At 40.1% G+C, this 16427-nt stretch overlaps 1 protein-coding gene across 8 annotated transcripts in view; it reads left to right on the forward strand.

Moving 5' to 3' along the window:
* Positions 1 to 16427, forward strand: part of ST7 (suppression of tumorigenicity 7) — a 252467-nt gene that overhangs the window by 121861 nt on the left and 114179 nt on the right. For all 8 annotated transcript variants that reach the window (XR_007150291.1, XM_047849622.1, XM_047849616.1 and 5 more), the window contains exon 2: positions 9061 to 9143. Coding sequence is in view for 7 of the 8 variants with exons in the window: in XM_047849622.1 (XP_047705578.1) it covers positions 9061 to 9143 (83 nt within the window). In the remaining variant the exon portion in view is untranslated. The remainder of the gene's footprint in view (positions 1 to 9060; positions 9144 to 16427) is intronic.

Below are 16427 nucleotides of genomic sequence, written 5' to 3' on the forward strand. Positions count from 1 at the left end.
TTGGAATGGGCCTAAAATTATACTTCCATATCTTTTTCTCACAAGGATGAATTCCACAGAATTTATCAAGGCAATTATAATGCATAAAAACTTGAGATGTTATCAGAGCCCAAGGAGACTGGGGTGAAGGACAAGGAGAGGAGCAGCAAAAGCAACAAATGAGGAAAAGTGCTCACGGTGTGTTTAGTCTTCTCTTGAACTGATGCTGTGCCCAGATGTAAACAGATTTCTTGGGAACATGAAAATGTTGTGTATTTAAAGTGTGCCTAGAAAAAGGAAAGTCCATTTACTGGGGTAAAATGGAGAGGCTTGATTTCCATATTAAAAAAAATTCTCTCAGCTTCAACTTTAATACTAGTGGATTTACAAAGACAATTACAGATCAGCATGTGGAATAACGTTGTCATGGCAACAGAGGTTGAAGTTATATTTTATTTATGAACATTGAGAAAGAAGCTCTTGGGCAGATAGAATTGGCATATGTTTAACACCCTTTCTGAGCATACTGCAGTTAGCCCCAGTTATCAGATGTCCACACTGATTTTCACTTTCATGGACTACTACTATTATTATTATTATTTTATTTTTTATTTTTTAAGCATTTATTTTCAAGAGACAGACATAGTGCGAGGGGGGAGGTACAGAGACAGAGGGGGACAGAATCTGAAGCAGGCTCCAGGCTCTGAGCTGTCAGCACAGGGCTTGAACCCACCAATAGTGAGATCATGACCTGAGCGGAAGTTGGACGCTTAACTGACTGAGCCACCCAGGTGCCTCTAGTATTATTATTATTCTTTTAGAGTTTATTTTATTTTGAGAGTGAAAGAGTACAAGTGGGGGAGGAGCAGAGAGAAGGAGGGAGAGAATCCCAAGCAGGCTTTGTGTTCTCAGTGCAGAGCCTGATGCAGGGCTTGAACTCACAAGTCATGAGATCATGACCTGAGCTGAAATCAAGAGTTGGACACTTAACCACCTGAGCCACCCAGGCACCCCCACTTTCATGAATTATACTTGATTCTATCTGTTTTATACTGCTTCCTAACAAATTACGACAAATATAGCAGCTTAAAACAATATACATTTATTATCACATGCTTTCTGTGGGTCAGAAATACAGGCACAGCTTAGCTGGGACTTTTGTGCTGGATCCTTTGTTTGTTTGTTTGGTTGTTTGTTTTTGTGCTGGGTCTTACAAGGCTATTATCAAGGTCAGTTAGGGTGTGATCTTATCTGCAAACTCAGCTGAGGAAGAATCTACTTCTGAGTTAATTCAGGATATTGGCAGAAATCACTGTTGTAGATCTGAGGTCTTCAGGTTCATATTGGCTGTTGGCCTCAGCCCCTAGAGGCTGCTCATAGTCCATTGCCACATAGGCTTCTCAACATGGACACTTTCTTCATTACACTGGCAAGGAGATACTGAGAGAGCATCTTACATATCTGTTTGCTAGAAGCAAGTCATATGTCCACCCACATTCAGGGGAAGGGAGTTACATGAACATCAGGAGGTAGGGGTCATTGTGGGTCACTTTAGAGTTTGTCTATCACAGTGTCATTCTGAGAAAAAGGGCAAGTTTTTTTTTTTTTTTAATTTTAAAAGCTGTGCGATCTGGAAATCTGTTCAAAATTAGCATATGTGCAAGTTAGATTATTAAAGTTTACATTTTTCATACTCTTGTCCTTTGGTAAATGAGGAAAAGAAGTGAAGTTGCAATTCTACTTAATGGAATCTGACAGGAGGGAAGAGAGGGGTTAGCAGGGTTGAAAGAACAATAAAATGAAAAAGAGAATGTACCCTATTCTCACACAGAAAAATCCAAGCAATGGATTAAACTATTCCAGTGCGTTCCCTAACCCACTGAGTAAGGTCTGAGGTCTGAGAAAACAGTTTGATAGAAGCCTTCTGAAAGACTAGCATGTACCTTAATGCACTTTATGTAGACATGGGACATTGTATTTTCTGTAATTAAATCAGAAATATTGCTATGCAGGGTGCCTGGGTGGCTCATTCTGTTAAGTGTCTCACTCTTGATCTCAGCTCAGGTCTTGATCTCAGGGTTGTGAGTTCAAGTGAGCTGGGTGAGAAGCCTACTTAAAAAGAAAAATCTGTTTCAGAAATGTTGCTTTGCATGAAATGGCCAATTTTCTAGTTTATTTTGATGTCCCTGTCTCAGGGCTTGGAAGGTATTGTAGCCTTGATGATTTGTTCTTTGTATTTAAAACATTTGTAAACTATCATGCTTGGGTTATAGGTTAGGCTTTAACATAGTTTATGTACTACGCCACAAGGGGACTTGAAGGAAACTAAGGAACAAGATTGCAGGTTTCCATGTGGCCTATGGCTGAATTGATTTTTCCCACGGCACCTACAAAGGCGGAGATCAGAGATTTAGGGTCACATGGTAGACTTGGGGGATTCAATAATTTCTTTGCCTTCAAAATGGCTGCCTTCAAACTCACCCTCCAGTTTATTACCACTTCCAGCAACTAAACTTCAGTTGAAAGGACCCTTCATTACTTGGTTCTTCATTTATTTTGTAGGGCATCCATGTGTCGCATAGGACAAAATCACGGTGCAGGTGATTTACTTCCTGGGCTGTAGTCTGTACCCCAGTGGTCGGCACATAGAAGGGGGTGCACAGTAAGTGCTGGTGAACTGCTGCCAGCACTACTTTTACACAAATACGTTCCACTGAGTTTCCTCTGCTTTCTACAACTGGACCGGTATAAGGCGTCACATCACAAAAGGAAGAGTAACATAAGACATAACTAACAACAGCAACAATACATATTATCTGCTGAGGTTTGCTGTGTTAGGCACTTTATCTAGACTAACACATTTAATCCTCACAACAACCCTGTAACAAGCTAGATATTATTCTTATTGTATGGACAATGAAACAGCCTCAAAAGTAAAGATTTGTGCTTGCGTTGAGATAAATGTTCCTTTATTTACTAAGAAAAGTGAGCAAACCAGAGTCCTCTATTCCATAAGTATCCTTTTAGTTAGGCTGTATTGTACATCTACTCATTGCATACATTTGTTAGTGAGAAGTCCTCCCTAAATAATTTTGGAAACCAAATGGCAGCGCACACCCTTACGTTTGAGAAATACAATTTGGACCCATTCTAATTTGTCTTCTCTGAGAATAGCCATTTGCTATCCATCAGTCAGTATTCCGTGTATTTGTATGGCAGGCACTATAGAAAGTAGTTTCACACATTTAGCAGGAATTCCCCACTGGTGCCTCAGCAGACCTGTGCAAGTCTGTGGCTCCTGTGCTGCCTTTCCCTGTCCTTCCAGGGGCATGCACCTGCCAGCCCCTGAGCTGCAGTACTCCATGCAGAATGCCCTACAGCTCTACCTCTCACTGTCTCTTCACCCCTGCAGCCACAGGCAACATATGGATAACTCCTGATTTATCTTACAAGTCTCAGACAGGAATATTTTTCTTGGCAGAAATTTTTCTTGATCTCTTAACCCCTTTTCTAATCTGATGTTTGTGTATCCATTTCTCATTTCTTTGATATTTGTATATCCATCTCCTTGCCTCCTTCACCCATTGGATTGTGAGCCCATTGGCGGCAGGGGCAGTGCTCCCCAGCATCTGGCCCCGGGGAGGCATCCAGTGAGTCTGTGCTGAAGTTAGGAGGGAATGCATATTTCATCAGAGCCTCAGAGCAGCCCTGGGAGGGTGTGGGACCTTCCGAGGGCCACCACATCACAGTGGATTTCACATTTACAGACCAAGTCTCCTAACCCTGGTGTCTTTCCCAAGGATAATGGTTTTACCTAAAATCTCTTCAATTTTTTTTCATCCAGCCTAAGTAAACTTCGTTTCTTTAGCTTTTCTTCCTAGGGACTTTATTTCTAACATTTTCAGTGGTTGGTGATTGTTATTTTATTTATTTATTTTTTTTAAATTTTTTTTTTTTCAACGTTTATTTTTGGGACAGAGAGAGACAGAGCATGAACGGGGGAGGAGCAGAGAGAGAGGGAGACACAGAATCGGAAACAGGCTCCAGGCTCCGAGGCATCAGCCCAGAGCCTGACGCGGGGCTCGAACTCACAGACCGCGAGATCGTGACCTGGCTGAAGTCGGACGCTTTAACCGACTGCGCCACCCAGGCGCCCCTGGTGATTGTTATTTTATAACTTTTCCAAGTTTTTCTATTTCACTTGCCATATTTTAGAAAGGCAGTAAAAGGGACACAGGATAAAACAGACCCAGAATTTTGGGTGTTACAGACTTTATCACACTGCTTATTCAGTTCTTTCTAGTCAGTACCTCCAAGTCTTTGATGCTGCCTTAGCCTTTTCACTCCCGCCTGGGCTTCTCTGTGTGAGGTGAAGTATGTCTGAGGAGACAAACATAGGGTTGTGTGTTCACTCTGTTTTGCAGAAGGTCTTTTCCAGGAGTGTGGTTTGGGGATTGCTCATGCTCTGAAGAATCTCAGGAAAGGCTATTAATGTCCCGAGAGACAGAAATGTGGTTGGCTCTATTCCACAGGATTCCCGAGTAAGCGCTGCTCACAGGAGTGATCCTTTGCTTCCCATAGTTGACCTATTATCTCTTCTCTTCTGTGATCCAGAGAGGTCATTTAATTTTCTTTAAAAAAAGGTTTTTTAAAGATTTTTTTAACATTTATGTATTTTTGAGAGACAGAACGTGTGCGTAGGGGAGGGGCAGAGAGAGAGGGAGACACAGAGTCTGAAGCAGGCTCCAGGCTCCGACCTGTCAGCACAGATGTGGGACTCAAACTCATGAGCCATGAGATCATGACCTTAGCTGAAGTTGAACGCTTAATTGACTGAGCTCCCAGGCACCCCAATTTTTTTTTTAATTAAGTAATATCTTTGCTCAATGTGGGGCTCAAACTCACAACCTGGAGATCAAGAGTCTCATGCTCTACCCACTGAGCCAGCCAGGCGCCCCTAGGTCATTTAATTTTCAATCCATGTACCCATCCTTCCTACCTTGTTTCTTCTCAGGGGCATGCTTCATTCCTTCCCATTTGCTCATTAATTAAATAAGAAGACCGTACTGAGTTGAAGTTCAGCATCATCAGAACGCTCCACGATTCAGTCCCTGAGGTGCTGTCCCTGAGTAACTCATGTGGTGTTTCTGAGCAGTGACCTGTTGGGAGTGTTCTGCTGGATCAGATGAAAAGCCTTCTGATTTATTAATTGTTGTCTCTGGGTTGAAATAAGACATTACTGAAATTATATGAATCTATTCTTCACAAAGCTAGAAGTCTGTTTGTTTTTGAATTTGTTTTGCTTAGCCCCAGCTGGTATGGAGGAGACAGTGATGTGTCTAAATTTCAGGAGAATCCCATTTATGTTTCAAAGAATAAACTCCACAGTTTTCTGCTCCAGTTTTTAGGTACTTTATCAGGCCCTCATACGTCTTAAAAAATAATTGCTAGTGGCCATCATTGCTGATGAAACTAGGCAAGGTATTCCTTGTTTTAAGGTGGTCTGCTCTGCAGTGTGCAACCCTTCTAGATTAACGAGGGAATCTTCAACTAGACTCTCCTCTCTGTGTGCCTACCTGCCTTCCCCCCCTGGTGCTGCAAACACCAGTAATAATATTACAGGGAACTTATCTTTAAAGGTCAGAGGTAAAAATAAATACAGTATTAAAAGCATCCATCTTTTAGTATCATTTATTTAGAGTTATTCTCCTTTTACAATGAAAGGCTTTCCATTTGCTCTTTTGTTCTTTCATGCTTGTCAGCAATATCTGCCTGCCCCTGTGATGCCGTGAGTCAGAGCTTGGGAGGCAGGACTGCTGGTGTTCAGGGCTTTCCTCGTATCCAGCTGTGAAGTAACATGAATAAGAATATTGACCTCATGGAGCTGAAATGAGAATTAAACTCTCTAATATGTGAAAGTGCTTTGTTATTAACTTTAAAAAGTGTTGATATTTGTGCCCAGAATTGCCAAGTGCCAGGTCTTAGTGATTTGAGCGAGGATGTTCAATAAGACTATGAGGTTAATAGATTCTTAAATGAGCACCTCCTGCTGTCTTAAGTGTTTTCTCCTTCTCTCACTTCTCTATGTGTGTCTCTTCCTTTTAATGACTTCATTATCTTTCCCTACTCTAGTAGCTTTCTACAACTGGATATAACAGAGAAGTACCTTTTAATTATTAATCACTGCTGCTATATAATCTTAAGTAAAACCAAATGGGGACAGTGTTTAGTTTAATCTCTTTAGAAAACTCACGTATTGTTTTTTTTTTACACTGATCAGTTAGCTATTGAGTCTTTTGCCCACAGTGGATTCAGTGTTTTCAGTAGAAAATCTTTACAACAGGGCTACTAAAGCACTTCTAATTCAGGAACATCTTTTCTCTTTCTTGAAGAAACGGATTTCATAGAATTTTATATTCACTTTGTCCCTGGAAACCTACTGAAAAGTATATCATGGAGATATGAGAGTTCATCGCTATAAAATAAAGCAAATACTATGTTTTGGTGACTTTTTAACAAATAATGGGGAGGGGCTGCCTGGGTGGTTCAGTTGGTTGAGTGTCCGACTCTTGATTTTGGCTCAGGTCATGATCTCAGGGGCATGGGATTGAGCCTTGCGTCAGGTTCTATGCTGAGTTTAGAGCCTGCTCAAGATTCGCTTTCTTTCCGTTTGCCCCTCTCTCATGTGTGCACATTCTCTGAATGAATGAATGAATGAATGAATGAGTAAATGGATGGGAATGTGGGGTCATTTATAGTGTAAGGATGGAAATTTTGAGAATTTTAGCCACTTCAGAATTCGACCTGGTTTAATTTTTTTCTTTTAAAAAATCTTCCTTTTTCCACTAATGTGCTTAGGAAGGGACAAATCACTATGTCTTTGGGTTTTTTTAATGGCCAAGCAAACCCACCCTTAACTCAGCTGTACCCCTACAGCCCCAGACTGATTGCTTCTTCTGTGCCTTTCTCTATTTCTCCAAAAGAATCCTCTTAGTCAAATTGTGACTATCAACTGAGCACATTATGTTAGTTCAGACTCTTGAGATTACAACTGACAGCGCACAAGTTAAACAAAAAATTCATTTAAGAGGAAGCACCGGGAAGGATGGTTGGTAGTCAAGAAGGATGGAATTGGTGCATCCTTCTACATCTGTTTCTCTGTAAAGGGTTGACAGTTCAAGCTCCTAACTTCCTCAGCCTGTGCAACCATTTGGAAAGGCTGTGATATTTTCTCAGCACCTCCAAGCAAGCCCCTTCCTCTGCTGACATTGCCCTTCTATCCCTCCTCCTTCCTGCTCTGGTCTAGTTAACTCCCGATTATTCTCCTGCACAACCTTTCCAACCCCCAGCGCAAGTGCATCCCTTTTCTGTGTTTTCATAACATCTTGTGCTCAGGATTTGACTGTGTACTTGGTAATTGCTTGGTTACTTGTTCGTTTCTCACCTAGACTGTGGCCTTCTAGAGGGTCAGAAATGTATCTCATTCATGCTTCCATTCCTTGTCCGTAGTTTCATTCATAAACAGAGAGAAGTATTTGTTGAATGAGTGAACATGGGATTGTGTTCATGTTGGTGACTTTGCCTTGTGGGCAAATGTGGGCCTTGTTGGCAAATGCCAAAGCCTTTTCCCCTAATGATATCAAAGTCCTATTTCTAATATCCTTCGTTCTAAAATCAGGCCAATGCGATCCCCTTCAACAATAGGTTCAGTAAAGAATGTGAATATGCATGCAAAAAGCTCTTTAGGTCAGTTGTTATTTTGGTAATAATCAAAGTTTCATGCAATATCTCAATAGAAATGATAATGAAATGTGGAAGTGAACCTTATTAAGTCGGCAGCCAGATCAACAATATAGTCATATGAACAGAGTGGCAGAAATTGGTCAGGAAGGTACCCAACTACACATTTTTAGTGACTTATTTTTTATCTTTCTTTTTATTGATCCAATTATTTTGATGAGCAGTCTAACAGCCTTTTTAAGTTAGGTGAAAAAAGTTTTGCTAATTCATGCTAACTTTGTCAATTTGTCCTTCCTTCTTAGGAGTAACAATAGTCTTAAAATCTTTAATAACTGCCAATATGCTGTTGACCCTTGAACAACACGGGGTTGAACCTCCCAGGTCTACTTACATGTGGATTTTTTCTGATAAATATGTATAGCACTGTAAATGTAATTTTTTTCCTTATGGTTTTCTTAACATTTCCTTTTCTCTAGCTTATTTTATTATAAGAACACAGTATATAATACATATGACCTACAAAATGTGTGTTAATTGTGCATGTTATTGCTAAGGCTTTGGTCAGTAGTAGACTATTGGTAGAGTTTTGGGGGTAGTCAAAAGTTATATTCAGATTTTTAATTGTGTAGGGGGTTTGTGCCCCTAAGACCCCATATCAGTCAAGGATCAACTGTATTTATTTTCCATTTGTTCTAGGTTGAAATATTCCTTGTTGGTTCATCAAGAACTCTAATGTGTGGGTCTCATGAAACATATAAGGATCTTTTCTTTCTGACTGACAGTCTAGTAACCAACTTTTTTTTTATATGTTTATTTATTTATTTTGAGGGAGAGAGCATACACGAGCTGGGGAGGGGCAGAGAGAGAGAGAGAGAGAGAGAGAGAGAGAGAGAGAGAGAAAGAGAAAGAGAATCCCAAGCAGGCTGTACACTAGCCGCACAGAGCCCGATCTCAAAAACTGTGAGATCATGACCTGAGCCAAAATCAAGAGTTAGACGCTTAACTGACTGAGCCCCTCAGGTGCCCCCTGGTAACCAGCTTTGATTTGACTCCTCAGTGGTTATGAATCCATGAAAACCATTCCCAAGGATAGTTTTGGGAGGCAGAAACTAAAAAGCTGCTCTTTTCTCTTGTATGTAGCTTTTTTCTTTCAGGAACTATACCTTGACATCTAGCATTCTGGCCTTTGTAATGCTGAACCATTTTAATGGGACTTTGTGATGATTCTAAGAATTTTTGTCATCAGAAACAAATGATTTCACCACAAAAGAAAAATGGAAGTCTGTTTTATTGACATACTTATGCATTCCTTATTTTTTTCCCTCTTTTTTTTTTTTTTAGTGAGCATGTTTTTGAACACATTAACACCGAAGTTCTACGTGGCTCTGACAGGCACTTCCTCACTAATATCAGGGCTCATTTTGGTAAGTAGTAGAATCCTTCCTATTTAAAAGCATACTGATTACTTGTATGTTAGTATATGTACAGGCAAAAATTCTGGAAGAATACATACCTGCAACTTACAGTGATTATCTTGTATGTGTGTTTATGTTGTGTAGTTGGACTTATAGAGGCCTTTTACTACCCACATTACATATTTCTAAAATATTTAAAAGAAAATTTTAATAGTCCTGTATTGCTTTTGTTGCAGGGGAAAAACAAAATATAAATATAATGGAAATTAAAGGAAGACAATTCTGTGTCAAATTCTAGTATCTGAGATACTATAAAATACACGTGACTCAGTTCAACGAACAATGTTTTTCATCATTCTTTTCAAAATGGATTATTGGCCATACTCAAAATCAGTAGAAATAGAGCCCAGTTTTTTAAAAAATGGATTGAAGTAGATGTGGCAGTTATAAGCTTTTTTCCCTTTATCAAAAGTTACATTTCCCTATTTCTTCCTTTCAACAATTCCAGTAGGCAAAAGCAATGATAATCATTTCTTTGGTTCCATTAGTTTATGCTCTAAATAGTTATAAATGTGATGTTATAACACCTGAAGTAGTTTTTTTTTTTAATTTCAGTGGACTTAAATAGGGCCATCTAACTCACTGTAGTCATGCTAATATAACTAAATGATCTTTAAGGAAAAAGAGGTTTTAGAATTTTTTTTGTCTACATATAATGCTGTGATTACTAATTTTTATGGAGACAAGAACAAGAAAGATACTACAGTGTGGATGTTAAGATCACTAAGAAAACAAAAGTTTGAGAGAAGGGCACAAAAATGTGGAACAAATAAATGCATAGGCGAACCTAGAACAGTAGAAGGTTTTAGAAGCTTGAGCTTACAGGGAGCCAGAGTAAAAAGGTAGAGCAATATATGCAGGGCAGAAACCTGCCAAGAGCTTAAAGAGATGGTGGTGGTATGGGGGGCATTTTTTTGTGATCAGAGCATATTCAGGTTACTCTTGCTCTGCTGTATCACATGGGTTGTCTGGACTCGAGGGATGAGATGCTTCAAGTTGATATTACTGGACCAGGAATGTGAAGGACACCAGCAGTTGCTGCTCCAACATGGTTATATAAGTGGAAGTCCACACAGAAAGCCCAGTGCTGACTGCAGAGAGCAAGCAAGCCAAGGTGAAGGGAGGCATATTAAAACTTCTCTTCGAACTGGTTTGAAATAAGGTGTGAATAGTAATTTGTACCCTATTACCTCTTAAATGCAGGTCTGCACACCTATCTGTGTCTCTGAGGTCTTCTCTGTTCCTTGGGAACATGAAGAAAACAGACACTCTAGAGAATTGTTCTTAAAGCTGTAAGGTGATTTACTTAACTCATGTTAGTTTGTGGCAAAGCCAGGTCTAGAAACTGTGTCCTCAGATTCCCACCTTGATGTTCTTAATGGACTGAAGAAACTTCAAACTTAGAAAATGCTTTCAAATGCTTGATAAATGATTAATAAGTATGTGCTGAAAACATGGCAACCTTTTATCATGTATATTTTTGGGGGGGAGAGGAGAAGGTATTATAAGTCTTCATCTAACAATTATTTACATTTAAAATAATATTTTAATATTTTCTTTCTAAAATAGCTTTGAAGTATTTTTTTGTGTAAACAGAAAAACGTGAACTTTTAGATACAGTTTGAAGAGCAGTTTCATGCTGAAACCAATAATTCGCTCTGATGCACAAAGCAGGTTTTTGTTTGTGTATTCCTCTCCCAGGGATGTTTGCTTAAGAATGTTACCCATTTAGGTGGTGCTTCCTGTGTGCCAGGCACTGATCTAAGCACATACGTGCTAATTCATTTGCTCTTCGCAACTGTATGAGGAGGAGATTGCTCCTGTTGTTTCCATTTTACTAATGTGTAGGCCGAAGAGGTAGAACAGGCAAGTCAGCAACCTGCCTTAGGTCACATCGCTGGCAAATAGTGAAGAGCAGGATTTCAGCCCAGGCAGTCTGTCACTCATTTCACCACCTTCTGGTTAGGTTCTCAGCTGTTTTTCTAGCTCGCTGAACAAACAGCAGGTCTGGATTGGGCTACAAACTGATTGCCAGAGTGTGGGTTATCCCCTTTCACTCTGGTAAGCAGGGCCTAAGCAGTCAAACTTTTTAACTCCGGGAGGTGAAGTCCCGTCAGCTTACTTTTACAAGTAAAGGCATTTCTGTAGACTGTGACCACCTTTGCAGGTCCAGGCTGGCGAGGCTTTCTCCCGGTGTGTGGAGCGCAGCTGCTGAAACCTGACAATCACTGCTGCACCATCTCAGGGTGTATTTGTCTTGCAGCATTCTCAGGAGGCACAGGATATGTCCGACTGATGTGAAACTTTGACACTGGAAACCTCTGATGTTTGAAGGTTTTGAAAGGCCTTTCTCAAAAATGTTTGTCTGTCCTGAGGGCAAAGTCACTACAATGTGGAAATAGCTCTTGATAACTTTAGGCTCCTGCTTTAGAGATTATTGGCATCAGTGTTATCCTGCCTTTGGGGACTCAGCTTTGCTAGTCCTTGAAATGTACCCAGGGTTGAGGTTCCTATTCAACCACTATTTTCTGCCAAGTGTGTTCATGGACAGGCAGCATTGAGGTAAAGGATCAGGTGCTTAGCGGTTTGTTTCCTGGCAAGGAGAGACAATTACCTAATGACTTTCCCCTGAACAATGGAAGGAGAGCCAGGCAGTGAACGCTGAAAGTACAGGTATGCCCCTGGGGACATGGTTGTTTGGGGACCTCAGGATTCCTACGCTGGAGACTGAAACTGTCATGCAGTGTGATGTCTTAGGAGGAGAGGGGTAAATACAAACAAAAATACCCTGAAAAAGTCATCTAACTGAACAGATATACACAAAAATAAAATGTGTTTGGCAAATGCTGCTGTCTTTTACACTAATGTGTTTAAAAAATAAATGAGGGCTAATCAGTGTGTATTTTTCTAGGTATCACTGCTAGTTCTTAATTTCGCAGGTTGAAAGCCCGCAATGAGTTTGTTATGCCACCTACCTCTCACTCTTCCCTTCTGGTCTCATGCCCACATACCCATCCGGCCAGCTCTCTCCCTTGCTGAACTCCAAGCGGCCTCTCTGCCGTCTTGGCACAAGCCTTGCCATCTCAGTCCAGTTCCAGCCACAGGAACTGCACCTGTCGTCACAGTCCAAGCCCACCAGTTTAGTCTTTTAGTTGTTCTCGCAAGGACATGCCCAGTCTGCTTGAAGTAGCCTCTCTGGGCAATGTTTATTTCAATGGAGAAAATTTCTGGGTTTTATTTTTGTTTTTCAGAGTGGTAAGATGGTTATGTGGAGAAAATGCTTCCTTTAATTTTCTTAAAATGTTGGTAGAATGGAGAAAATGCTCTATGTTGTATTGACATTTATACGTAGATCCCTGTGTCCCCATTAACATGAATATAGACATGCTCTTATACCTACATTCTACACATATATATTAAATAGCTATAAAAAGAGGCCATCCAGGGCATAATTTTAAAAAGTGAGAATCAAGAACTAACAGGGGAGGAAATTAGAATAGTAAATAAAAGACTTAGCTCATAGATTACATGTAAAAAAAACGATGTTTTTGGGAAAGTATAGAAGAGATGATAATTAGGTAGGAATAAATTATATCAAAGATCCATTTATTGAGTTATCCCTCTATGCCCGGTATTAAGCACTTTGCATATTTTACTTCATTTAATTCTCATTGAAATTCTAAGTGGTAGATATAACAGTGGCTTTATGCTCTTGAGTATAAGCAGACACAAATGTTAAATAATTTGACCAAGGTTTTGTAGCAGACAAATGATAAAATTTGAATCCTGATCTCTCTGACACTGTCCTCCATCCTCAAAAGTGAGGGAGTGGGACTAGGAGATAGTTATGGCTTTCAACTTTTCCTTGTCTAAAGAACTTGACCTGCACTTGAGATAGCATTTTAATTGACAGGCATATGAATCACCCAAATGATGGTGATTCCGAAGCTAAGAGTAAAAAAAAGACTTGGGGAAACTTGATTGGAAGGGCTCTTGGGATGTGGGAAACTATATATAAATGTCAGGCTGTGTTAATTATGAAGAAAGTTGTCCCTTGGCTGTAGTATAAAGAATGAGAGATGCTGTGGGGCCATATCATAGCCAAGTCTGCAGATAATGGGAGAAAACTGAGGCTCATTCAGCTTTATCAGATTACAGATTCTTGGGGTCACCATAAAAATTAATGCTTTTCCACAGGAGACCAAGTAAAGCGCCAGGCTAAAGAGTAGACATATGCCTGTCAGGGTCTGACTGTGGACAGGAGTAGTTGAGTGGATAGGATTAATGATTAGACATGGCAGAAGTGAAGAAGGAGAACAAGCTGATGGCAGATAAAGGGACAAACTGTCCTTTTGGCTTTATCAGTTTATGTTTGAGCACATATTGAGAGGCTTGAAAATCATGCAGTTGCAGGGCTCAGGGAAGGAACTCACAGAAGCCATCCAATCTAGGTTTTTGATTTTGTTTTTGTTTTGTTTTTGCCACTATTGCTCCATTTAAATGTCAAATGTCCACACTTAAACATCAAGTTAAACATCAGGCATCAGGGGCACCTGGGTGGCTCAGTCGGTTAAGTGTCCAGCTCAGGTCATGATCTCACAGTTTTGAGTTCGATTCCCACATGGGGCTCTGCACTGACTGCTTGGAATTCTTTCTCTCCCTCTCTCTCTCTCTCTCTCTCTCTCTCTGTCCCCTCCCGCTTGCTTGCGTGTGCACGTGTGCACACACACACACACACACTCTCTCTCTCTCTCTCTCAAAATAAATAAACCTAAAAAACAAAACAAAACATCAAACATCAACACATAAGCATTGCATATGCCCAGTGTTTCACAAAGTCACTCATGAATTATCGCCTTTGACTTCTGTCTGCTGCTCATCACTTTTTTTTCTTTCAGGATTTTATTTAAAATCAAGTTAGTTAACATACAGTTAACTTTATTTGCTTTCAGGAGTAGCATTTAGTGATTCATCACTTACTTACAACACCCAGTGCTCATCACAAGTACTCTCCCTAATCCCCATCATACATTTAGTCCATCCCCCCCACCTTCCCTCCAGCAACCCTCAATTTGTTCTCTATAGTTAAGAGTTTTTTATGGTTTGCCTCCCTCTCTGTTTTTATCTTATTTTATTTTTCCTTCCTTTCCCCTGTGTTCAGCTGTTTTGTTTCTTAAATTCCACATATGAGTGAAATCATATGGTATTTGTCTTTCTCTGATTGACTTATTTTACTTAGCATAATAGAGTCTAGTTCCATCCATGTCCTTGCAGGTAGAAGCCATCCAGTTTAAACCAGTAAAGACTTATAGACTAGACATCCAGAAAGCTTATGACTTGCTCAGGTCACTTTGCTACATAAGGGTGGAGTGAGTACTAGAATTTAAATTTGCACTGCTTTGCCATAATACTAGTCTGCCTCTCATAAAGGTGTTGATTAAGAAGGTGGATAACAGTAGTATCTAACAGTTGATGTTTTCATTTTAACAGAGCCACAGAAATGGGTCAGGTAGATAAGAAAGGAAGGAGAGAAGGAAAAGAAAAGAATAAGGAAAAAGAAGAGAAAAGAAAGAGAGAAGGAGGGAGACTACAATCTTCTCTGGAGGAGATATTAGTTTCTTTATCCAGTTGGCTGTGGGTTGGGTCATATTTGGCCAGTCTGGAACAGGGACCAACCTTTACTACAGTTTATAATGATACTTTATGTGTCATCATTTATTGCTTTCGTCCTCTCTATAATGGAAGCTTCACAAAGACTGGGACCCTATCTGTGGTTTTGTTTGTCTGTTTGTTTTGTTTTTATATCTCTGTTTTGGTAAATATAATGCCTGGGTAGATTGTTATAAAATATTTGTTAAAAGCACAGAGTTCCAGTGCGAGGATGAATTAACTGATTGTGTCAGAATTATCTGGGGAACTTGTTTAAAGTGATGGATCTCTGAGAAACTTAACAGAAACCCATGGGGGAGGGGAAGAAAAAAAAAAAAGAGGTTAGAGTGGGAGAGAGCCAAAGCATAAGAGACTGTTAAAAACTGAGAACAAACTGAGGGTTGATGGGGGGTGGGAGGGAGGGGAGGGTGGGTGATGGGTATTGAGGAGGGCACCTTTTGGGATGAGCACTGGGTGTTGTATGGAAACCAATTTGACAATAAATTTCATATATTGAATAAATAAATAAATAAATAAATAAATAAATAAATAAATAAATAATTAAAAAAAAAATAAAGTGATGGATCTGACCACCACTCTAGACCAATTGAATCAGAATCTCTAGAAGGGCCTTGAGAATAGCTGCCATCACAGTATGACCTGGCAGGGCCTGAGGCACACGGTTCAGGATGGCTTCTACCAAGGTCAGTAGTCTTCATGACTTTACCTCAGGAGAGTGACCCTCCCCTCTAATGCTACAGTGGAAAAATCTCATTCTGGGAACAAACAGGCATGGAGGTGGGGATGGATCATTGACTGTTGACCTTGAAAAGAACCTCACTTCTCTGTCTTCTCTCTTTTCTTAAAGCCTTGGTGATCAGTGGCCAGGAAGTGGGGGGTCGAAGGGCATGAATACCAGTTCTTCACACAGCCCCTCTCAGCTGTTTCGGGGAATAGTAACTGAGGAGGGATTGGCTGAGACCAAGGAAGTGGGAAGCTAAGACCCATTCCATAGCACATCAGTATTCCTAAACAACATAACAGGAGCCAAAAGGGGAAAAAAAAGTCTGTCATGTGGACATGAGGGGTACTCTGAAAGGGTTAGTGGGTACAGAGAAAAGGATATATTTGAGAAACGAAAAGATTATGTATATTATATAATCCATGCCCACTGCCTTGATTTATCTTGTTTAAGCCCTGAAGATCCCCCTTTGCCAAAAAACTGTTCACCATCAGATATGTTTCTGAACACTTACAGCAGGTGTCAATTTTGCAGTCTTTCCATTTGGGAGTAGGCTGAGGGAAAGTTTCAGATTTCCTCTTTAATCTCCATCATCTCTGTATCTATTCTCCTGTGATATCATTACCTACTTTAATCCTTAAGAAGCACTTAGCCAATTTCAACCTGAGACATCATTATATTTCCTGTGGGGTTAATGGAATTGGTGTGGAATTACTAAGGTGCTGCTCTATGGGAATCTTGAAGCATTTTTAAGTGTGGTGTAGGGTCTAGGGAAGTCCCTGATTCACAAGGAGAAGTATTTTATATAGAGAGCATGCAGTTCAAGAAGACAGCTTATTATC

This window comes from Prionailurus viverrinus, chromosome A2, assembly GCF_022837055.1.
Source record: "Prionailurus viverrinus isolate Anna chromosome A2, UM_Priviv_1.0, whole genome shotgun sequence".
In the NCBI taxonomy this organism is placed as follows: Eukaryota; Metazoa; Chordata; class Mammalia; order Carnivora; family Felidae; genus Prionailurus; species Prionailurus viverrinus.